This window comes from Gopherus flavomarginatus, chromosome 11 (genome assembly GCF_025201925.1).
Source record: "Gopherus flavomarginatus isolate rGopFla2 chromosome 11, rGopFla2.mat.asm, whole genome shotgun sequence".
NCBI classification, from domain to species: domain Eukaryota; kingdom Metazoa; phylum Chordata; order Testudines; family Testudinidae; genus Gopherus; species Gopherus flavomarginatus.
The window spans coordinates 53,302,362-53,327,001 of NC_066627.1; the positions used below are offsets into that span (position 1 = coordinate 53,302,362).

The 24,640-nt window shown below is 47.8% G+C and overlaps 1 protein-coding gene across 6 annotated transcripts; it reads left to right on the forward strand.

The window, feature by feature from the left end:
* The first annotated feature begins 126 nt into the window (after positions 1-126).
* On the forward strand, positions 127-24,423 carry ZNFX1 (zinc finger NFX1-type containing 1). 6 transcript variants are annotated; one of them, XM_050918782.1, is made up of 14 exons: positions 127-157; positions 1,451-1,556; positions 2,757-4,589; positions 5,979-6,110; positions 6,423-6,571; positions 6,860-7,003; positions 8,557-8,674; positions 10,083-10,333; positions 10,472-10,611; positions 10,935-11,089; positions 16,374-16,519; positions 16,875-16,985; positions 19,513-19,608; positions 21,592-24,423. In XM_050918782.1, exons 2-14 carry the CDS (start codon positions 1,496-1,498, stop codon positions 24,022-24,024), a joined length of 5,769 nt encoding a protein of 1,922 aa, XP_050774739.1. In that variant the 5' UTR covers positions 127-157; positions 1,451-1,495; the 3' UTR covers positions 24,025-24,423. The 6 variants fall into 6 exon arrangements, with proteins under 6 accessions (XP_050774739.1, XP_050774745.1, XP_050774741.1 ...); XM_050918788.1 differs by having other exon boundaries at positions 139-157; positions 1,454-1,556; XM_050918784.1 differs by lacking the exon at positions 127-157 and adding an exon at positions 175-290.
* Positions 24,424-24,640: the final 217 nt, after the last annotated feature.

Consider the following 24,640-nt stretch of genomic DNA (forward strand, 5'->3'; position numbering starts at 1 on the left):
GGGCCCCAGTGGGCGGGGCCACGGGCGCCTCCGACATGCCCCGCCCCCGGGCGGAGTCAGCCCCCTTCAGCCCCGGAACGGAAACTGAAAGCGCCGGCGGGGCGGAGCCGCTTTCCCCTCAGGATGCGGGCGGCGCCGCGGGGCCTGGCTGGTGATGGTGAGAAGCGTCCTCAGTCTCCCTCTCCCGGCCCGGGGCGGCCCTTGGCTCGGGCCGGGCTGGGCCCAGCGCGGAGGGTGGCCGGGTACTGCGGGGGGGGGGTCACCTGTGTAAGGAGAAGCCCCTCATGGCGGTAGGGCGCTGCTCGTGCCCGGAGGTCGGGCTGGGGGCTGGCGAGAAGGAGAGAAAGGGGGGTCTGGAGCGCACGTTCGGGGCTGGAGAGAAGGGGGGGCTGGAGCGGAGGCCCGGGCCCCGAAAGGGGGAAGCCGGGGGCTGGAGCGGAGGCCCGAGGGGGCTGCGGAGGCCCGGGAAGGCTGGAGGGGAGGGCCGGAAAGGGGGAGGCCAGGGGCTGGAGGGAGGCGAGGAAGGGGGGGTTGGAGGCGAGGGCCCGGCCCCGAAGGGGGGAGGCCGGGGGCTGGAGGAGAGGAAGGGGGGGCTGGAGGGCAGGCTATAAGAAGCTGGGAAATGATACTGCAGAACTTCACATTCGTGAATTTTGAGAAAAAATTGGTGCAGTGAGTTTGTGTTTGGTGCTGGGTGCCCTGGAAACGCCCTAGAGCTACAGGAACTCCTGGGCCACCCCCCTGGGCTGGGCTAGTGGAGAACCAGAAACTGAAACTCACTATAGAGAAGTGATAAAAGGGGTGAGCTGTTTTTCGGTCATACAGAAACCCAGCAGCACAGTGGTGGGTAAGGACTCGGGATTTGTTTCCTAGACAAACAGGATTTGTGATTCCTGGGACAGTTGAATACCCTGCCGATGGGAATGAGAGGCAGTTACAGGAAAGGGGAGTAGTCCTACGGGGACACTTCTTTGAGGTTTGTGCATGCTGGGCTGGCCTTATTGGGACTTATGTCTCCCACCTCTTAGGACAGGGACCACCATGGTGTAGGCAGGTTGCTCTGAGAGAGCAGGGTGGGACAGGGAGGACTTGGCTCGGAGGTGTCCTCATGGGAGGACAGGGAGCATGAGGCCATCAGACTGGGGTGTTGCAATACTCAGTGGAAGGAAATTGGAGTTGGGACGGTGACAGATTCATGTTTAGGGGAAGAGATGCAGATGGTGAAGGGTCCCTAGTATGCAAAGCGTTAATTGGTGAGCTAAGATAGTATAACTATCCTTGAATTGGCAACATCAGGTGTAATTGCTACTCTGTATGGTAACGTACCTTGTGGAGTTAATACTGTCCCCCACAGAGGCGCCCAGAGTGCTCCTGGTTTTGTGGATGCTGGGCAGAGTTGGCCTGGTTCTCTTTTAAAGATTATTGTTTGGCTTTGTGTCTCTGCTTGCAGCAGCGCAAAGAACCAGGCAGAAGAGGACTTGAGTGACTCTCAGGAATGGATGGCAGGAGACCTGTACAGGAACCCTACCCAAGGCAGCACAATGTTAACTGGAGAGGTGAGTGGCCTGCTTAATGAATGGGGCTAGAGGAAAAACTGAGACTGAAATTTAAAGAAATGAAAACCTGCTTCTCTCCCCATCACCCATTCCCAGCACTGCACACACCACCTTTCTGTTTTAATCTAAGATCTTCTACCACACTCATCACTGTTGTCTCAGAGCAGGGATTGATTGGTACATATTTTACAAAACCACCTTCTTAGATTTTTGTTTCAGTGGGTTTTATTGGTTTAATTTAACTACTGCCAAATAGAGGCAGATAGGTTCCAAGGCATAGGACTCATCCCTATCTGTTGTTTGGCTATCATTACTATAGTATCTGGTGCCTAATTTGTCCCCCCATTGACAAATTCTCTCCCCTGCTCTGAGTTTTAACTCTACTGTAAAACTAAAGTTCTGAACCAACTGCGGCTTTCTCATGGGCTATTAAACCAGCCATTAACTGCTGGCAAAACCCAATCTGTAAAGAGGACCTCATCTTGGGCCCCATGCTGTTCAGCTTTTCAGCACATGGAAAGGGAGTTATTTTACTTTCTGGTTAATAGTTTGATAGTTTAGCCACAATCCTAAACTCTGTGCTGGCCATTTTCCTCAGTGCCTGCTCATTGCTAAGGTTAAGATTCTGTCACAGGTATTTTTAGTAAAAGTCAGGGACAGGTCATGGGCAATAAGCAAAAATTCACTTAAGCTCGTGACCTCTCCTTAACTTTTACTAAAAACACCAGAGCGGGGGGACAGATGGGGACTTACAGTGGGAGGGATGAAGGGGACCATTGGGGGTCACATCTGCCTCAGGGCTGGTGGCCACTGCTGCTCCAGTGGCTCTGGGAGTTGGGTGGCCAGCCCTGGGACTGGCAGCAGTAGCTGCTCCAGTGGTAGGGGCTGACCCAATCGCCTCCCCACCCCCTGCTGCTTCAGCCCTGGCACTGCTGGGGGCTGACAGCTGCTCCGGCTCAGCTACTGTGGAAGTCACGGAGTCCGTGGCTGAATCGTACCTTACTCATTACGCAGCAGAAAACATACTGATGTAAATAAAATATTAGCTCTACAATGTGATATGAAATGTCTGAAACATGCTGCTGCTGGCAAATATGGTGTCATGGGGAGTGGGGATTATCCCAGTGAACATTGTGTCAGGAAGCAGCCTATCTAAGCAGGCATTCTCTCTAAATATCTTTTTCTCTTTGGGTCCTGTAGAGTGTCAAGATGCTGGCTTGCCACAAAGAGGCAGAAACCGAGCAATTAATGCACCAGGCTATCTTCAGAGAGGAGCAGCCCAACCTGGAGGAAACCTCAGGGCTAACAATAACCCTCTTCCCCCTGGGCAGAGGGAAGGAAGATACCGTGGTGCAGGACGGTATCCCAATCAGGGAAGGAGAAACCAGGGTGGACAAGCCAACGATGGACCCAGAGGACAGTGGAATGAGCAGGAAAATGAGACCAGAAGAAGAAGAAATGAGAGCCAAGATGGTGGCAGGGGCAGAAGAATCCACCCTTGTGAAAGCCCTTGTTTTCATCAAAATCCTGTTCCAGGCGGAGCCCAGTGCCAGGAGCCCAATGAACAGCCTCAGCAACTCAGGAGGATTGGCTACAAATTCTTGGATAGTCTCCTTCAGAAAGACCCCTCTGAAGTGGTCATCACACTTGCCTCCAGTTCAGGGCTCAAGGAGCTTCTGTCTCAAACATCCATGAAACCCAGCTTCCTCCAGCTTATTTGCCAGGTTCTTAGGAGGGCATGCAGCTCCAGAATGGACCGCCAAAGTGTCCAGCAGCTCCTGGGCATGGTAAAGGAATCAAACTTCCTCAAGATCTGCCTGCCACAGTATGTTGCAGACATGATGACTGAGGCGATTCCTGCTGTACGACATCAGTTCCCTGAGCATATAAGCAACATCATCTCCCTCCTTCAGGATCTGGTGAGCATTTTCCCTGCCAGTTCTGTGCAGAAAATCTCCATGTTGATGTCTGTCCTGCCAGCATCTATAAATGCCCTGAGAGCATCTGGTGTGGACATTACAGAACAGATTGAGAAGAACCTGGAAAAAGTCCTAACCCTTATTCAGCATCTGCAGGAGAAGAGGCGTGAGGGCACTCTGAGAGCTGACAACTACACCCTAGTGCAACCTCAGGCTGATGGTCAGGAAGAAACCTACCGCACAATGACCATCTACCCCACATACAACGAGGTGCATCGGGATAAAAAGCCCTTTCTTCGTCCCAATATTGTCTCTGGGAGGTATGATAGCACCAGTGTTTACCTGGACACGCATTTCCGGCTCCTGAGAGAGGACTTTGTCAGGCCATTAAGGGAAGGCATCTTGGAGCTTTTGCAGAACTTTGAGGACAAAGGTTTGAGGAAAAGGAAGTTTGATGACATCAGAATCTACTTTGACACCCGGATCATCACCCCCCTCTGCTCCTCATCTGGCATAGTCTACAAGGTCCAGTTTGACACAAAGCCCCTGAAGTTTGTGCGATGGCAGAATTCCAAGCGTTTGCTGTATGGGTCTCTGGTTTGTATGTCTAAAGACAACTTTGAAACATTCCTTTTTGCTACAGTGTCCAACCGTGACAATGCAGACCTGTCCCAGGGCATTGTGCAGCTGTGCTTTAATGAGCACAGCCAGGCGCTGCTGGCAGAGGTGCAGCCCTCTGACTCCTTTCTAATGGTGGAGACAACTGCTTACTTTGAAGCCTACCGACACGTGCTGGAAGGGCTGCAGGAGATCCAGGAAGAAGACATCCCATTTCAGAAATACATTGTGGAGTGTGATGTGTTGGTGAAGGAGCCAGCATACCTGGCAATGGGCAGCACGTACAACCTTGCTCCCCTGATAGAGGAGCCTTCTCCAGTTGGAAAGGAGGGTTTCCTGGTGAGCCCCGATGACTTGAGAAGACCGAGGGTGAATGTTCTAGACCCCAAACAGTGGCCTTCAATGGAAGCCTTGAAGTTAGATGAGTCCCAGATGCAAGCCCTGCAGTTGGCACTCACCAAGGAGCTGGCCATTATCCAGGGGCCTCCTGGGACTGGTGAGATACACTGTTGCTTAGAACTGCACTGTTGGGCACCAGTTAATAAATTTCGCTAAACATCCCTTGAACCAGCCCAGTCGGAAAAGCACTAAAAGTAGAGGAAGATTCTAAAGAAAAATAACATCCTTTGACGACCAACTTCATGCACAGGCTGGACTCAGATGCTGTTCCTGGGCTTTGTATACAGAGAATGAGAAAGTCCTAACAGGTCCATGGAATGAATAGAGCCTTTTCCTAGGAGGACAGGTGCTTGGCCTGTTTAGAAAGGAGAAGCTGGCCCTGAATCTCTGCCTCCTGGGCCATGCTGTGTGTGGGCAGGCACAGAGCTTAGTGTCTTTCTGCTCCGCATAAGCCGTGCAAGGTTGGAGCAGCCCCTGTCAGCTGCACTGGTGAACAGGCATTGGTCTCAATGGGTTTTGTGTGTTTGGAGCTCAATTACTGGTGCCCAGCTGGTGCTCGTGTAACTCCATTGCAGTCTAGGTTATGTGTGACAGAGACCTCATCCTCTTTTTTTTAATTTACTAAAACATCAAATATCAAGATTTGTCCTAAAGCTAAATATGACCATGTATGTGGGTTTCTGGTCTGGATACAATGACACTATGTGAGATCTGGGCCTGTGTCTTGGGGGCAGAAGGCTTTTAGCTCCCACTGATACCCTGTGTGTGGCTGATCTGATACCATGGTGTCTGCATGTGTGGAGTTGGTGTAATCTTGCTCTGCATCTGTCACACCCATCCACAGCATTGCAAAATGTTACAAGTGGTCAGCTCCTAATCCTCTGATGACCTCGCATTGCAATGATGACTACAGACCCTTCCATTGTAGCTGGTGTAGGGAAATGGCACTTGGAACTATAGACCTCGCCATTATGGCAGGCGTGGAGACCAGAATCTTGTCTAATTTCTTATATGGTACCTGTTATAGTGTCCTTAATGCCTTGCATTATTTTATTATTTCTCTTTGACACCTAGAGACTCCATCTCAGATCAGAGCTGCATTATGCTAGGCACTTTATATACACACACAGGCACTACATGCCTCAAATATCTTAGTCCCTATAGATAAGACTGACAAAGCCTAGGTGGAGAAACGACTTGCTAAGGGTCACATGACAGATAAGAAGGGGAGCTGAAAACAGAGCCAGGTCACCTGTCTCCCAGTCCAGTGCCCTATATACTGGACCATACTGCCATTTTACTGGTTGGTAACTGAGGCCTAGAGAGATTAATTGACCTGCCTGTGTCACCGTGGGCAGTCCCTTGCCAGATCTGGGAATGAAACACTCAGCTTCTGACCCTGTACCCTGATCTGATGAAACCTCTGATTCCAGGACTGCACATCTGGCCTGGATTTCTGATCTCTGATTCTGGGCTTGTCTTGCAGGGAAGACCTATGTGGGTTTGAAGATTGTTCAGGCTTTCCTGACCAACGAGCAGGTGTGGCAAAGCACTCTCCAGAAGTTTCCCATCCTTGTTGTCTGTTACACCAACCATGCATTGGATCAGTTCCTGGAAGGTAAGAGGGTCTGCCTGGTATGGGGGAAAGGTTTAAGTTCAAACAGCTATGCTTTGTGCTGGAGCTGCCCTCCTTTGAATCTGATGTTTGCATTCATGGGTTTGCTATTCATTCTGGTCCCCACTGCTGTGCAGTGAGAAAATCCTACTCCAAATTGGATTGGACTGGCTGGAATTCCCCCCTCCCCCCACACACAGGAGGGGCTCCCTGAGGTGAGCGGAGGCATGTGGCCCTGATGTGATTCTCCCTGCTTTCCCCACTCCCAGAGAGAACAGAGAATGGCTCTTTCATGCTAATGTTTTGCATGCTCAGGAATCTACACCTCTCAGAAGAGTGGGATTGTGCGAGTTGGAGGGAGAAGCAGCAGCGAGATCCTGAAGCAGTTTACTCTGCGAGAGTTGCGGAAGAAGTGTGAATTTCGCCGCAGCCTGCCCACGCACCTCCGCAGGGCGTATATGAATGTATGTGTGGGGTTCTGGAAAATCTTGGCGGGGGGACGCTGCCCACACATCAGGGAAGAGATGCAGCAGCTAATCCACCTGTGCAGTTGTTACCTATCCAGGCCCTCTTCTCCCCATTTCCCTCTTTAATCCCTCTCTCATGCTGAAGCCCATCTGCTGAGTCTCCCATTCTCATTCGCTCTTTAGCCCTGACTTTTCCTTATGCTGCTCTAGATGTTTCTTCTCAGAGCCTGGATTTCCAGAGCATAATAACTTCTGAAAGCCTCGCTCCTCTTTCCTTTTGCATAGATAATCACTCAGATGAAACAGTCAGAGCAGGAGCTGCGTGAAGGAGCACGGCACTTAGAGTGTACAGCACATGGAGTGTTGCATGAACGCCACTTGGAAAGATATATCACCACACAACATTGGGACAGCCTGATGAATGGTCTGGTAAGAGGAATCCTGTCATTCCAGGCCAGTAGCCCTAATGCCTGACTGTACCTCTTCTGCACATAATCCTTAGGTACAGAGATTCAATGTTAGCTGCTAGGAAAATCCCAGCCATTTCCAGCAGGCCTCACTGCTTGCAGTGAAGTGCTAGTTTCACTGAGGAGTTCAAGGCAAGAAGGCCACAGTGAATAGTTTGGGAGCTTATCCATACGGCTACAATTTGGTCACAGATTGGGTGATTTTTAGGTGACCTCTGTGACTTCAGCCCCAGGTGGCAGGGCTTGGGCTTTTGTAATTTATTGTTTGTCTATGACTTTTACTAAAAATCTTAACCTTACTTATGCCCTGTGTATTCCATGGCTGCAGAATTGTCTGCTGAAAATTTGTATTCTTTACCTTTATCCTGAGGCTGCAGAGAAGCCTTCCCAATTTGACTGCCCAGAACAATAGCTCTGAGAAATCTGAACTGTCCCATTCATCTCAGTAGAATGCTAACTGTGAACCTGAATGATGGCAACTTAAGTCAGAATTAACAGTTTCTCTGCTGAGCATTTAAGCACAAGAGCTGAATGTGTCTGCTGCTCTCCAAGGGATGCAATGAAGGAAACAGGGTAGGGGACAGTAGGGTAGCTGGTTAATATCAAGAATCAGTGGGGAAGTGAACTGGAAGAAATTTCCTCCCTGTTGCCAAAACCTCAGTGCCTCTCCTGCCTTCCTAGGTACCAAAATCCTCAGCAGTTCCCCTAGCTGCTGCCAAATCCTTCAACTGCCCTCATTATGCTACAACGTGTTTTCTCTTTGTCAGTGCAGAAGTCTTCGGCAAACAGACTGGTTTGAGGCAAAGTGAATTCTAAGTGACCCTTTCAACTTAAATCCCATTTGTCTGAAAATGCTTTGCTTGTGCCTGTGACTAGAGCACTGTGTTCTCTAAGGCCCTGGACCTGCAAGCAGCTGGGTGTGGGAAGAGCCCCTTTTGCAGAGCTCCTTGCCGGATCAGAATTTAAAGGGAAAACCGTTCTCTTTGGTTTTCCTCTGTGCAGCTGGCAGCACTCTATATGGAGTCAGTATCACATTTTCCCCATGGAATCTGTTTTCTCTGTGGGTCTCATAAAGCCAGAGGGAAGAGAGGAGTTATTTAAATAGAATATAACTGCTCACCCATAAAAATTGGCAGTGATTTTAGAGTAAAGAGATAGGGGAGATATAGGGCTGATGTAGGACCAGAAACTGTTTTCAGCTCACTCTTTGAAACTGCCTAGATTTCAAGCTGACATTCCCTTTATTATCAATATAAAAAGCCACCAATAACCAAGGGAAATTGTTCTAGATTAAATTCAGTAAAAATCCTGATTTCTGAAGGTACCTGAAGCCGCCACAGACTTTCCCATCTGCTGCACTGAGGCAGCAAGCAGGAGTCTTGCTGACAGATTTGGGTCTGGCCCTAGCTAAGCTGCCTCTGTGTGTGTATATTGAAGAGGAGTGTATGATAGTTTGGCTTCAAAATGCTGCTCTGAGCTGCACAGGCCTTGCTGATTTATTTCTCATTGTATTAGGATGATGAGTGCTTTTACTACAAGGGTTCAAGGAACTCTATGATTCTGGAGTGGTTGGGCCTTGGTGTTACTGCCTTCACGCAGAATGGTGCAGAGAACCAAGTGGCTGAGAATGCGGGTAAGAGGCTCACACCTCCTGCAGGTGTATGAAGACAAGTGTATATCCATGTGTGATGTTGCACTCCATAAGATTTTATGAAAATGAGTGTGAATATAATGTAACTGGAATATGCTTTATGCAAAAGGTCTCTTGTAAGGTATCATTACAAAGCTTATAATCTACAGAGTGTGGTCATGTTACTTTGTATAAATGTTTCATTCTTCTATCTGAAACTAGAAATATGAAATATAACTCTGAGGTCCTATTGTAATGCGAAGTGTGGGCCTTTAATGGTGGTTTGGAATCTTGATGGCTCCCAATAACTAGGACAATTGGTTGCAAATGGCTTTGTTTACTTGCAAGCCTTCCTGTGAGTCAGGCCAGGAAGAATGAAGGCTTGGGGTCTCACAGGACATGTGACCATGTCATCTGGTACTGGAATCCATCTTAAACCTGGTGCTTTTCCATTTAGAAGGAGGGGTGGGGACTCAGAGACAAAAGATTCCTGCCTTGTGCCAAAGCTGTATAAGGGGGTGGAACAGAAGAAAAGGGGCTCCAGTCATGAAAATTCCCCAGGCTACCACCTGAGTTGGAACAAGGACTGTACCAGGGGAAAGGATTGGTCCCAAACTAGAAAGGAGTCTAGTCTGTGAAAGAAGCTTATTGGAACAACTGAGGGTGAGATTTACCTGTATTCAGTTTCTTAATATATTAGGCTTAGATTTGCGTGTTTTTGTTTTATTTTGCTTCGTAACTTACTTTGTCCTGTCTGTTATTACTTGGAACCACTTAAATCCTACTTTTTATACTTAATAAAATCATTTGTATTATTGAACCCAAAGTAAGTAATTAGTATCTGGGGGAGCAAACAGCTTTATACAGAGTAAAACAGATTTATTTGGGGTTTGGATCCCATTGGGAGCTGGATTTCTGGGTGCTAGAGACAGGAACACTTCTTAAGCTGTTTTCAGTTAAGTGTGCAGCTTTGGGGCACATGGTTCAGACCCTGGGTCTGTGTTGGAGCAGACTGGCATGTCTGGCTCGACAAGACAGGGTTCTGGAGTTCCAAGCTGGCAGGGAAAATGGGCTTGGAGGTAGTCTCAGCACACCAGGTGACAGTCTCAAGGTGGTCTCTGTGACCCAACCTGTCACACCATGCATGAAGCCTGTGGTAGGGGGGCAAATGCAAAAGCCAGGAGTGCCTGGTGAGGGGAAGCTGTGGTTCAGCAGATACTGAAAAGTGCATGATATTGAAGGGGAAGTGAGGGAAGATGATAGTGTTTGAAAAGTACCGTGGATAATTAAAATCTCAGCATGCCCCTCTCCACTGCTGCATTCTCGTCCTACTGCAGTGTCCCTCTATCGTCCCTTTAGCTGCATTGCCCTCACTGATGCCTCCATGTATGGCCGATTTACTCTCTTATAGGTGGCCAGCAGGATGGAGAGGAGGAACAGGAGGGGGAGGAGGAGGGGGAACAGCTGCTGGAGATCCCAGAGGAGGCAGACCTGATTCAGGCAGACCGAGTGATTGAGGAAGAGGAGGCAGCCAGACCTCAGCAGAGGAGGGAAGATGAGAATGGTGCCATCATGGAACTGGCAAATATGCTGCTGGCCATGAAGCTGGAAAAGCAGGGTCAAGGGGCAGCCCAGCCACAGCAGGAAGCCGTGGAGTGGGAGGTAAACACATTACTGGGACTAGGAAGCTTGGTTTTTTGCTCTTGGTCTTTTGGTTTGTCTGGACAGGGAGGGAGTGATGGGGGAATGCTAGTGCAGAGAACTGTACGTGTAACTGCTTGATGGGAGTTCTTCTTGCAGATGCAACCAGCTCAGAGGAGGAAAATGAAGCAGAAGATGAGGGCTGAGCTCCGTAAACTGAATGCAATGACTGAGGCAGAGGCCAGGGGTGTCCAGGACTTGTGGCAGCTGGACCTCAGCTCCCGCTGGAGGCTGTACAGGTAACAGTGCTCTTGGGTGTTTTGGGCAGGCGATGCCCAGAGATTGCCCTGAGTTTGCATGCTCCCCTATCTATGTAAAGTACTCATCTGGCCTCCACTATGGTAATAGCTGAACACCTCACCAATTCTGATGGATTTATCCTTTCCCACCCTGTGACAGAGGACAGGGCTGTTATCCTCATTTTCAGATGGGGGAGTAAGGCACTAATACTAAATGGCTTGCCCAAGATCACAGTCTGGAAACTAGGTCTCATGAGTTCTAGGTTAGCGTCCTAAGCACTGGAACATCCTTCCTCTCATTTGGTGATCATGCCCTTCTCCAGGCGCTGGCTACAGATGTACCAGGGGGAGATTCGACGAAAGATCCTTCAGCATGAGCAGCAGTACCAGGTGGCAGCAGAGAGGTTGGCAGAACTGAGGCTGCAGGAGGATCTCTGCATTCTTAAGGAGGCCCTGGTTGTAGGGATGACGACTACAGGTGAGTGGCATGTAGGGAACAAACCAGCACCGCATCCCAGGTCAGTGGAGGGACACAGCTCCCAGTGGACTCCATCTCCAGAATCAGCAAATGGTGTGTGTGGAGTCATGAACAGAGGCAGCTAACAGGAGAGTTTTGGAGATTGAAGCAGGGGACTCTATGCTTAGAGGTAGGAGGCCTTGGTGAGTGGTGTATTGAGCTCATCTGTTCGTTGTTTCTCAGAGTATTGTTTCTGTAGCTGGGCCATGGGCCTCTGAATTAGCAACTCAGACAGATCTGTTTGGTGGTGTCTAGGTAAAGGCCATGTAACTTTGACCTTTGGTCCTTTACTAGTTGCTGCTTGCTGGTAGGTGGTGGAGCTAAGCAGGATAAAAAGTCAGTTGCTTGACAGATTTGTGAGCTACAAACAGGCAGCTAACAGGAGAGTTTCAGAGGGAGTTTGGCAAGGGAGTGTGAGGGACTGCACATAAAAGGAAATCCCAACTCTCATTTACGTGATGGCCTTCAATGGAACAGCTGTGACCTGCACCAGATACGCCATGTTTTCTTTTCTGCCTGAAGTCAGAAGGGACTTTGTGTGTGACATAGAAGTTGGTGGTTGTTGGAAGAATAGACTCTTAGATTGGGAGGGCAAATGCAGATGTTACACAGCATCAGAGAGACTTGAGAAGGTCCATCACTGCAGATTTAGTGAAGAAAGGAACTGGCCCTCAAGGAATCAGAGGAGGCTTGGCAATTCATAACCACTGAATGCAAGATGATGAGGCAGACAAAGATAGGCAGGCTATGACCATCAGAATGATGACCAGGACGAATGCCACAAAGCTAGAGATTTCCAAATTATACCAGGTACTCTGTGTGGAAACTGCTGAAAATATCTCTGAAGCTCCACCTGGTCAAATTCAACAGAGAGGTGTATGGGACATACCTGTGGATAGCTGCTCAGCTCGACTTGCAAGAAAAATCTAGCATGCTGACAAAGCTGTTCAACTGTCCAAGGAAGACAGACAAGCCTTGCTGGGGATTCTATCATAAGAAGAATGGGTACAACGTTCTGCAAGGGACAGATGACAACAGGATGGTGTGCTGTTTTCTTGGCGCCAAGACGTGAGACATCACTTTAGATTAGATAGGCTTTTAAAGTTGATGGGGATGAATCCTCTGGTGATGGTGAATTTCAGTGCTAATGACACTGCATTGTAGGATATCTCACAGATTTATGAATGACTTCAGGGAACTCAGAAGGGTGCTGAAGGAGAAATGTCCAAGTGATCCTGGTGATCCTTCCTGCTCCATGAGTGAAGGAAAACAGAAGATGCTGGAAGTGAACTGCTATCTAGGTAAGTGGTGGAATGTAGATACATTTGGTTTTGTGGAATATTGGTCCACCTTTTTTGGGGAGAGGGGTCAAATCAGCTATTCATAGCAGTGGCAGACCTGCGGAAAGGACTCCTGGTCTCATCTCAAAGAATATGCTCCTGGATCATCTCGTGCATTCGCACATGCTACGAAGTGGCCAACATACCAGCCCCGACTCTTACTGCGCACTCCACTCTTGGCCTCAGTTCCGATCCAAGAAATCTGCAGGGCAGAAACTTGGTCCTTGGTGCATACCTTCACTTCTCACTACGCCATCATCTGGCATGCCAGAGACGATGCAGCTTTTGGCAGAGCGGTAGTGCAGTCAGTGTTCTCTTAACTCCAACCCCACTGCCTAGGTAAGGCTTGGGGAGCCACTTAATTGGAATCGATATGAACTATCACTCAAAAACGGTTACTCGCCACTTGTTTTTTTGAGATGTGTTGCTCATATCAATTCCAAACCCACCCGCCTTCCCCTCTGTCAGAGTAGCCAGCAAGAAGGAACTAAGGAGGTGCTGGGTGGGAAGGGTCATATTTTGAGCGCCATGAAGGCGCCACTCCAGGGGGCTCCACAGCCAACTTGATGGGTGCTGCTAGGGGAAAAACTTTTTGACGACTGTGCATGCAGCATGCACACACCTAATTGGAATGGATGAGCAACACGTCTCAAAGAACAACAGTTACGAGAAGTGATTAACCTTTTTTTTTTTTTTTTTTTTTTCCTTCAACCAATGATGCGAACTGGTTTAAAACAAAGTTTGCAATTCATCACATAAACTATGAAAAAATTATGAAAGACTCTGATGTGTGCCAAAGTGACTGTCTTGGCCTTCTGCCAAAGGCAATTCATCTCAAACCTGAGAAAGTTGACATTTTACCAATTAAATTTTAGGACTAACTATTTTAGCTGACCAGAAACTAGCTTATATTTCTATATTAAATCACACTTTTAAGAACAGTCCAGGTTCTGATTAGTCAGAGCACATAACAGGATGTTTAGTCATTACTAAGCAAATGAGAACATAGTTTTTCCAATAATACTGCAGAGAGAAAATTCATTGCTCCATTATACCAATGCCTCATCATCAGTGTAATGGAGGGGAAAAAAGTCACTGAAACTGAAGGTAAATGTCGTCTCCTACTTCTATAACTATTTGGGTTTTTTCCTTTGTTTTATCCCACCTCCGCAGGCTTTGGCATTTACATAGCAACAGATGACCATTAGCCCATAACAGTTGATTCCACTGACCATCTTTGTTAAGTAAATTTGCATGGGCCACAATTCATTTGTGAAATTCCTAGATGAGTGAGTTGAGTCTGGAAGCTGTGGCCCAGTGTAAACAATGCCACATCAGTCCATGCTGGGTGAGGCGGGGAATATACACAGAAAGATCTTAAACATGAAGGGTATGGCTACACTTACAGTTGCACAGCGCTGGGAGTTACAGCTGTCTTCGTACAGCTATGTAGGGAAAGCGCTGCAGTGTGGCCACACTGACAGCTACCAGCGCTGCAGTGTGGCCACATTTGCAGCATTTGCAGCTCTGTTGGGAGTGGTGCATTATGGGCAGCTATCCCAGCATTCAAGTGGCTGCAACGTGCTTTTCAAAACGGGAGTGGGGTGGAGTGTGACAAGGAGCGTGTGGGAGACAGAGTGAGTGGATTTTTGGAGCTGACACTGTTCTCAGCTCCCTGCCTTGCAAGTTCTAAGGTCTGGAAGATACACCGCACCTACCTTCAATCATTTTAAAAGTTTTGACCCCTTCCCCCACCGCTCTCTTATTCACTAAATGCAAATTATGCACTCCTAAATAGCCTTCAGACCATATAAGCAGCTGCTCAACATGGACTCCCCTCTCTCCTCAAGCAAAGAGCTGTGAACATTCCAAAGCAATTCCCCTGCCTCCGCTCATCGCTTGCTGGAGCAAAGAGCAGCTGTGTTTGTTTTTTAGATAAGTAGCTCGGGAGCTCGGAGTTCAGCCATTCTTCCGGTTTGTTGTGGACAGGAATTCTGGGATACCTCCTAATACCCTGGAGGCCAATAACAGCACATTTGGTGGCCACACTTGATGAGCAGCGTGGCATCACCAGCGCTGCAATCATTACACCCCAAGCAGACCAGGTGTACAGCCAGCGCTGCAGCCAGGGAGTTGCAGTGCTGGATGTGCCTTGCAGGTGTGGACAGTTACTAAGTTGCAGCGCTGTAAACCCACCACCAGTGCTGCAACTCTCCAGTGTACCCAAGCCCGCAGTCTGGGGTAAATAGTACTATAGTCTTTCATCCAATGCTAAGGTGGGAGAACTGTACTATGGAAGACTGCATATGGCATTTATTTACCCCCTGCTCAGCTAGTATCACAATGAACATGCAAGAATCCACACCAAGATCCCAAGGCTGTGAACCATGTGCATGGGGAGGTAGGCTCGGCAAAGGTCTTTGGGATTCAGGAGGGGGTAAATGGGGCCACATCATGACACATTAGGATGGGGTAAATAATGCTGCATTGTGAGATGCAGCGACAGTGGCATCCAAAGGCCTCGACACTGTGGCCGGAGGCATAAAAAAAAAAAACCCAAACAAAGCCTGTCTCACCATATACTTTGCAATCACCAAAAGACAGGGAAAAAAAACTGGAAGAGGAGAGGCGAGACTCAGTCATGTCTAGGGGAGAGAAGTGATTGAACATTGAGAAGTAAGAAAGAGGCGATGATGGCTCCCACGGGAGGGTTTGGGGTTTCCATGTTTCCTCTCTTGACCAGGACAGCAGTGTGTGTTCCGTCCCCCACTTTGGCTCCTTGTTGCATTTCCCTGGGAGCTGTTGCTGTGGGTTGAAGTAGTGGGGATTTTTGTGGTTCCCCTAGCCGTGGGGAGCTCCCCATCCCAGTACCCCCTCCTCCACCCCCAGCCCTCTTACCATCTATGTTCTTCCAGTTACTGATGGGCTGCAACCTGCATCAGTAACATGTCCTTGCAGCTCAGCTTGGGCTTGGGGTGGTGGGACTTCAGCTGAGAGTGGGCATTCCTGCTCAGCTTGGGGCTGGAGGAGAAAAAGCAGGCGGTGGTGTTCCCTATCTTCCTTCACCACCTATCCCTGGCTGCCCGAACAGGTGTGGGAGAATACTGGGGGAGCCCGTCACCATCAGTGGCAAGAAGCCATGGGCAGCAGTGAAGAAAACAAGGAAGAGGTAACGGCTGCTGCTGCTCCTTCCAGCTGCACTCACTGGCTGACCCCTGTTCCCCCTGACATCCAAGAATCCTTATCCCAAGCACAGCCAGCAGAGCAGAGGGCGCAGCAGCTTCATCCTGCCCTGGCATCTTGAGATTTTTCTGGGGGCCCGCAAATTGGCTGGGGCACATGTGTTAATCCACCACTACCAGTATACAATGGCCAGCTAGGGAGACAAGTGTCTCCTACTTTCTGTCTGGTAGAACCTGTCTTAAGAGATGTCACTGCTTTAAAACCATAATTTTATATAATACACACACAGAGCTCTTTACATATTATCCGCAGATATATTTAGGAAAGATTTTTGACAACCAGTGCAATACAGGCTGGCAGTAGAGACCTCACATGACACTCTTTGGTGAACTAGTATGTAGATACCAGACCCAGGGGACTCCTATAACCCTTATGCATCTCTCTGCCCGTTAGTATCAAGAGGTCTTTGGATCATACCAGCTATGCCTGCACCCCTAGGAGCCCTCCTGGGCATGGACCAAGATGCAGCTACAAAGCTTCTTTGGGGATGAGTCTTGGAATGTGTGATGCATGACAGAGAACTCTTTGTGTCTTCCTGGGAACTGATACCTGGAGAGGTTCTCTCCCTCCCTTAAATATCTGTCTTGGAGTTCCTGGGCATTAGCTTGCTGCCTGTTGGGGGAGTTGAGTTCTGTTGAGAGTGCCTCTCTCTTTCCCTCCAGGTGCTGCTAAATACCGTCAGATCCTGCAGAAAGTGGAGCCTCGAATTGTCATAGTGGAAGAAGCAGCAGAGGTGCTGGAGGCTCACACCATCACCACTCTGAGCAAAGCCTGTCAGCACCTCATCCTCATTGGAGACCACCAGCAGGTAATGTGTACATGTGGGGCCGCCTCCACTGTAGAGAGACAGAGATTGGGCACAACAAAATGCCAAGCAGCAGGGTCCCACAGGTTTATCATTCTCCCCCCACCAGCTATATCCACAGTGACAGTCACTGGCCCTGCCTCCCCCCAACCTCCAACATGCTTCTGGAGACAAAACTTTTACAGCTCTGGCAGTAACTTAACCTCACTTCTGAGCCTGATTCATTGTAGCTGAGCTGGCCCTAATACTTGGCATTGTTTCAAAAACTCTGTTGGTGCCCTTCCAGTGGAGAAAGGAAAGCATTGCTGATTGCAAGGGAGAACTCATGATAGCTGGACTCTAACACTTTCATTTTCAGTTGCGGCCTAGTGCTAATGTGTATGACCTGGCCAAGAACTTTAACCTGGAGATGTCTCTCTTTGAGCGGCTGGTGAAAGTCGGCTTCCCCTTTGTCCGCTTGAATTATCAGGTGAGGAGCAGCTCTAGAATTTCTGCTTGCTGTATTAGTTTTCCATGATATAACTGTGACAGGTTGTCACCCCTGGGGTGCAGTCTGGGAACTGTGGGAACCGCTGTGCCCCTCTAAGACGCAGCTGGGTTGGGGACACAGCCAGCCTTACCCAGGCCCTGTTATCACCCAACATGACAGCAGGTGGCGCTACTTGTCCAAACTGGGTTACCTGAGTGCAAACAGCAGACGCCGGCCAATTTCCCAGTTTCCCCCTCTAAAGTATAAACCCAAAATTATACCATCTTTACCACACTGGGATCTGTACAGTGTTAGTTCATTATGCCTGCCCCCTCAATGGTGAGAGGAATATGCATGCTTGTGGTAACCAAACTGAGATTTTCCCACAGACACTCCATTTAAAGGCACACCGGTTTAAGTTAAAACATAAAACAAGTGTATTAACTACAGAAAGATTAAGTTATTATAAATGATAGCAAACAGATCAAAGCGGGTTACCTAGAAAATAAACAAAACCACAAACTAAACCTAAAATATGAGAGAGATTGGATATGAATTAGCAGTTTCTCACCCTGACTAATGATTAGGGTTCTACCAAATTCATGGCTGTGAAAAATGCATCATGGACTGTGAAATCTGGTCTCCCTCATGAAATCTGGTCTTTTGTGTATTTTTACCTTATACTATACAGATTTCATGGGGGAGACCAATATTTCTCAAACTGGGGGTCCCAACCCAAAAGAGGGTTGTGGGGGGAAGTCACAAGTTTACTGTTGGGGGAGGGAAGGAGGCGGCAAGGGGGTTGCAGTATTACCACCTTTATTTCTGTGCTGCCTTCAGAGCTGGGTGGCCGAAGAGCAGTGGCTGTTGGCCAGGTGCTCAGTTCTGAAGGCAGTGTTCCACCAGCAGCAGCAGTGCAGAAGTAATAGTTGCAGTACTACACTATGCCACCCTTACTTCTGTGCTGCTGCCTTCAGAGTTGGGTATAAATATCTGAAATAATGAACTTCACAATTTTTAAAATCTGTGACCATGAAATTGACCAAAATGGACTGTGAATTTGGTAGGGACCTACTGATAAAAGCAGGCTTGCAGATTCTCAAGGCACAAGCTGCACTTGCTTTGCAGCTTGGGATCCCCACCTCCATTCCAAGTCCTTTTCTTTCAGAGCTTTTCTTAGGTGTTGAGTTATTGTGGGGGAGTGAAGAAGAACAGATGATGTCACTCCCTGTTTTATATAGCATTAGCATGTGGCGGGAACCCGTTGTTCCAAAAACAGTTCCCAGCCCAATTTGTAGAAAAATACAGGTACGCAAAATTGAGTCCAGAGTCATGTGCTCTGGTCACATGCCCTTGCAGAATCATAGCAGCTATTACTTATGGACTGACTGGAGCATTCTTAGGAAGGCTCACCAAGTCAGGGATAAGCCTCTCCCTAAAGCCTATTGCTTTTCCGTAATGGCTCATTACCCTGAATAGGCCCTTCACAACCAGCTGTTTAGACTGGAAGCATTTTGCCTAGTGGGTGTCACCCAGGTGTAATTACATATGAAATACAGATATACAGTCAATATTAACTTTATATACAAAAATGATACATACATACAGAGTAATCATATACAGCAAATCATAACTTTTCCAGTAACACCTTACATGACCAATCTTTACAAAATGCATCATCATTATGCCATAATCATATCATAATATTACTATGACAAATATGAGGTGTAGTGTCACAATAGGAATTTACCTGGTTGGAGTCTGTAGGAAGCTCAGTCTCATATTCCTGCTCCCAAAGCAATCTGAAAAAACAAAACAGAAAACCAGGTTTTGCTTAATCCCTGAGAAGAGCGCTGGGATATGTCAGATTCATGCAGACCAGCTTGTGTCCATTCACGACACAGGCGCTACATCTTCTGGTACAGCCTTTCTGTTCTTGGACTCTCTCTCTCTCTCTCTCTCTCTCTCTCTCTCTCTCTCTCTCTCTCTCTCTCTCTCCGTCTGTGTTGCATAACTGAAGAGGGTGTGAGAAGCAGACTCACAAAACATAGCAACATCTCATAATTTCATATACAATGAAGATACATTGTAACAGTGTTTAACAGATTGTGACTTTTCAAATGGTATCTCTCAAAGCATACTTTGTACAAAATATAATCATATAACAATAGTGAATATGTGGGTTCAGGGGGTTACATGGGGTAGGTTATGTCACAGTGGTGTCATGCTGATGTGATGCGGGACAGCCTGTCCACTGGGAACTGCACTAAAAGCAACAAACTTACTTACAGTGCCATATTTTTATGAGGATATATTTGGTCACTTTCATCTGGTTGGATTGGAGTTGGTGATAGAGGGAGGGTTCGTTCCCATTTCTGTGCCACCATTGTCTTGAATTTGGTCTTTGTCTCCCTGATGAAGCAGAAAAGGAGGGATTGTTCAGTTCATTCCATCATGTGAGAAATTTGCCCATTTATGTTGACTATAGGTAACACTAGCTCTCCTGTAACTTTTGTTTGTGTTTCAGCACCGCATGCGCCCTGAGATTGCCCAGCTCCTTACTCCCCACATATACCGGGAGCTGGAGAACCATCCCTCTGTCCTCAAATATGAAAACATCAAGGTGAGTTTACAGAACGCACCAAGCAATTTCTCTCTGAACTCCCTCCTCCCCCGCCCGCCCCTTACTGACTAAAATTGATGCTCTCCTTGTATCATCCAAACCAGTCACTTCTATGGGTTTGTATTCAAGTATTTCTGTCTCTTTGATCAAGTTTAGCTGATAAAAATTGGTAATGTTAAATAAAGAAATCAGGTGATGTAGGAATAGTTATCTGATAAAAAAGATGGATGGATGTTATTTATATTACTATAGTGCCTACAGTCCTAGTCAAGGACTTGGGCCCCATTGTACTAGACACTGTATGTACAAACAGAACAAAAAGAATCTCTGCCCAAAGAGCTATGTACTTGCATGGAGAGAAGATGCTGGGTACTAAAGGGCTCTTGAATCTAGCAGAGAAATGCACAACAAAAACCAATGGCTGGAAGCTGAAGGTAAACCAAATACCAATTAGAAATAAGGTGCAAATTGTTAACAGTGAAGGGTGATCAACCACTGGAACAAACTCCCAAGGGAAATGGTGGATTCTTCATTTCATGATGTCTTCAAGACTGGATGCCTTTCTGGAAGATTACTTAGTCAAACACATTAGGGGAGTCAATACAGAAGTTAACTGGGTAAAATTCTCTGGCCTGTGTTATGCAGGAGGTCATACTAGGGTTCCTTCTAGCCTTAAATTCTATTAATCTGTGGACACTAACATGGAATCCTAGTTTTGCTCTAATGGGAAAAACATGTTCAACCAGTGCAGTTTATTAAGCAGCCATTACTGTAACTACAGGCACTCAGAGCAAGAGAATTGTGCCTACATGCATGAATATCCATCTTTCCTGAAGAAACTTTGCTCTGACTGAAATGGCCTGATTGTCCCTTAGGGAGACAGGAGCAACCCAATTAATACACAATTCCTCTTTGGCCAGTGTCTGGGAATGAACATTCTACTTGCATGTTCACCTAGGTTGAATGGAAACTTTGGACAGGTGCATGGGCTGCATTCTCCACCTCACTGGAGGAGGGAGCCAGGGATCAACAGGGACCCTGACACTACTAGTCCTTACTATGGAAGAGAGGAGAAACCCTTGATTTCTTCTCAGCAATGGGTAGGGTGTGTGTTGGAGGGGCCAAGCACTGTGGTGGCTGTGTCAAGGAGAATGGGGATTGGGAGGAAAGTAAGATCAAACAAAACACTGAAAAATAAAAGGAATGGTGTGAATTATGGGATTGGGAAAGCAAGAGGAATTGAGAAAGAAAAAGATTGTCATGAAAGACCAGAGACTGGCTATTTTAGATTCTTAAGTGCCATGAAAGGGGGAGAATAGTGTGATGGGAGAATGAAGTACATATGCTTATTCAGAGTCCAATAACAAACTCTCTCAAATTCATACATATAAAGTTTATTACGTGGACTACAAGTATTGCGTATACATCTTTGAGAAAAGTGTATAAGGGTCCCATGGGGATAGGATACTGAAAGTGTTATTCACCCTGGCTAGTAGGTATCAAGTAAAGGAACACTGTGCATGGTTATTTTATCACTCATTTCTCCTACCTATCCTAAATACATGAGTATTCACACTGAGAAGTGTGAATGAATGAGCCATGATTTCTCGTTTATAGCCTGTGAACATGCCACTAGCACAAACTCCTTTTTGTAACCTAAAGAATAAATTGTAGTTGTTGGACTCTAAGATAAGGAATCAAATCCTCTACATGCTGCTGGATTCCTGGAATAGTCAGTGATGTACAATTGGGACACTGTTTGGCCAACAAGCTCCCAAACTCTCCCTTACTAGGTATGTTATGAGGTGTCTGACTGAGGAGTTTTTGCCTTAAGTGTGCAATGACCAGAGTCCTGCGCCCTGAATCCAAGTAATCTACAGAGGAACTGCTAAGTGGGTCACCATAGGCATGGAAGAGCAGGTTTCAGTGTTGGAAGGTTAGAATGGTTTTTCCATTGTAACATTTTCCCTCTTTTCTTTTCAGGGGATCTTATCTAATCTTTTCTTTGTGGAGCATGACTTCCCTGAACAGGAGACCCAGGAAGGGAAAAGCCATCAGAATCCACATGAGGCCCAGTTTGTGGTGGAGCTGTGCAAATACTTCTTGTGCCAGGACTACTTGCCCTCTCAGATCACCATCCTCACCACCTACACTGGGCAGCTCTTCTGTTTGCGCAAACTCATGCCTGCCAAGATCTTCACAGGTGTGAAGGTTCATGTGGTGGATAAGTATCAGGGTGAGGAGAATGACATTATCTTGCTATCACTTGTGCGGAGTAATAAGGAAGAGAAAGCTGGGTTCCTGCAGATTTCTAACCGGATCTGCGTAGCATTATCCAGAGCTAAGAAAGGGCTATACTGTATTGGGAATATGGGAATGCTTGGCAAGGTGCCTCTCTGGAGCAAGATCATTCACACCCTGTGGGAGAAGGGACATATTGGTCGCTCACTGATGCTGTGCTGTCAGAACCATCCTGACACTAGGACTCTCGTCTCCAAGGGAGCAGACTTCTGCAGAGTTCCTGAAGGGGGCTGTAGTCGCCCCTGTGAATTCAGGCTGAATTGTGGACATGTCTGCACTCGAGCATGTCACCCCTATGACTTAGAGCATAAAGAGTTCCAATGTATGAAGCCCTGTCAAAAGGTGCTCTGCAAAGATGGCCATCGTTGCCCCCAGCTGTGCTTTGAGCGCTGTGGACCATGCATGGTGAAAGTGCTGAAAACCATCCCAAAGTGTGGCCACCAGCAGTTGGTCCCTTGCTCCACTCCTGAGAGTGAGTTTTGCTGTCAAGAGCCTTGTCAGAAATATCTGAAATGTGGGCACAGATGTAGCATGTCCTGTGGGCAGGAATGCAGTGTTCAGTGTCTTGAGATGGTTATGGTCACACTGAAATGTGGCCACAACCAGCAGGTGAAGTGCTGGATCACAGTGGAGATGAAACATGGGATGCCTGTGAAATGCAAAACCAAATGCCCTATCCCACTGGATTGTGGCCATGCATGCCCAGGTTCCTGCCATACCTGCTTTGAAGGGCGATTCCATGAGCAGTGCAAGAGCCCTTGTAAGCGCTTCCTAATCTGCTCCCACAAGTGTCAGCAGCCTTGCACCAGGGAATGCCCTCCATGCCAGCAAGCCTGTCAGAACCACTGCATCCACAGTCAGTGCAAAAAGAAATGTGGAGAGATGTGTATCCCATGCATGGAGCCATGTGAGTGGCGGTGTCAGCACTACCAGTGTACCAAGCTTTGCTCTGAACCATGCAACAGGCCCCGTTGCGATGTACCATGCACTAAGCTACTGCGCTGTGGTCATACTTGCATTGGGTTGTGTGGGGAACCTTGCCCAAAAAAGTGCCGTGTGTGTCACCAGGATGAAATCACCCAGATCTTTTTTGGCTTTGAGGACGAGCCAGATGCTCGCTTTGTGGAACTGGAGGATTGTGGCCACATCTTTGAGGCCCAAGGCCTCGACCATTACATGGATGAAGATGAAATTGTCATCAAGCTGAAGGTCTGCCCCAGCTGCCAGACAGTGATCAGGAAGAACTTGAGGTATGGCACCATCGTGAAAAGGCGGCTGGAGGAGATAGAGAGAGTGAAAGAGAGAATCCAAGGTCCAGTAAGTGAAATTGAAACTAGGAGGCACAGACTGCAGGGTGTGCTGGAAGGGAAGGCTGTTCTAAGAAGAAATCTGTCCATTAAATATCTCATGCTGGAAGAGAAGCTGACACATCCTGATCTCTCCACAAAGAGTATTGGACTTCTTGAGAACCTGATTGGCTTCTATGGGCGCCTGGGTGAGCTGATGAGCTCCCTGAACAAGCTTGATGTGAGCGAGAAGGAAGGACTGAGGCGGCGAATGGCTGAAATTCAGGAGTGGTTGGACAAGCCCCGGCTAAGCTTCACTGGCCAGGAGCTCTCTGACCTCCAGAGTGAGATTCAGAGGCTTACATACCTGGTGAGTCTTCTGGCCAGATGCAAAACAGCAACTGAAAAGATGAATACTTCTATCTCGAGAGAAATTGTCACTCTGCGGCAGATCCTAGAGGGAACGAAGAAGTTCACCCAAGAGGATGAAAAAGTGGTGAAGATGAAAATGGAAGAACTAAAGACAGCTCTGCCAGAGTCTGGGTTGGGAATCTCTGAGGAGGAGCGAGTGCAGATTGTTAGTGCCTTTGGCTATCCACAAGGTCACTGGTTCAAGTGCCCCAATGGCCACATTTATGTGATTGGTGACTGCGGTGGGGCAATGGAGAGGAGCAAGTGCCCAGAATGTAAGGCAGTTATTGGGGGTGTAGACCACACTCTAGAGCACAGCAACCATCTGGCCCCTGAAATGGATGGGGCAACTCATGCAGCCTGGTCAGAAACTGCAAATAACATGCTGAACTTTGAGGACCTTCACAGGCTGATATAGAAGAGCCCCATCTCCCTCAGATAACCTTTTAACCCCATGAATGCCCTTTCTTCCCTATTGCCAAGCTGCATAGCATGTGGAGTAGCCAGCTGGCGTTCACTGGCTCTGCTTGGCAAATTGGGTTTCCTGTGATTAACACTTGCTGGTGTTTGTTGCTAGAATTAGTCCCGTTCCCTATTGGCACTTTATCTGTGGAATCAAGCAACTCAATGAAATAGAAAGAAACAAAAAAATTCACCTGGTTTAGCCTGAAGCCTGCCTTGGGCCTCATGCACTTCCAAGGCTGGCGGGCACCAGTCTGTGGTGGTATCAGCCTCTGCAGTAGCTCTGGCTATTGCTCATTGCACTGATTGTTTAACCTGAAATCTTTTATAGCCCAATAAATTTTATTCATAGTCATTTAAATATTTATTTTATTGGGTTCTTCCCCAGGCTGCTGTCTGTCCCCCCACCCTAAGGGTAGGGTCTATGTCTCCCCCCACAGCACTGCTGTCTATTATCTTCCCAGTGCTGGGCCCTGTGTGTCTCACCCAGCCCAGTGGTGTGCTGCCAGCTGTGCCAGCAAGCAGCTCTCTAGAGGCAGCTGCTGGGACAGGGAGGGAGATGGCTCTGGGTT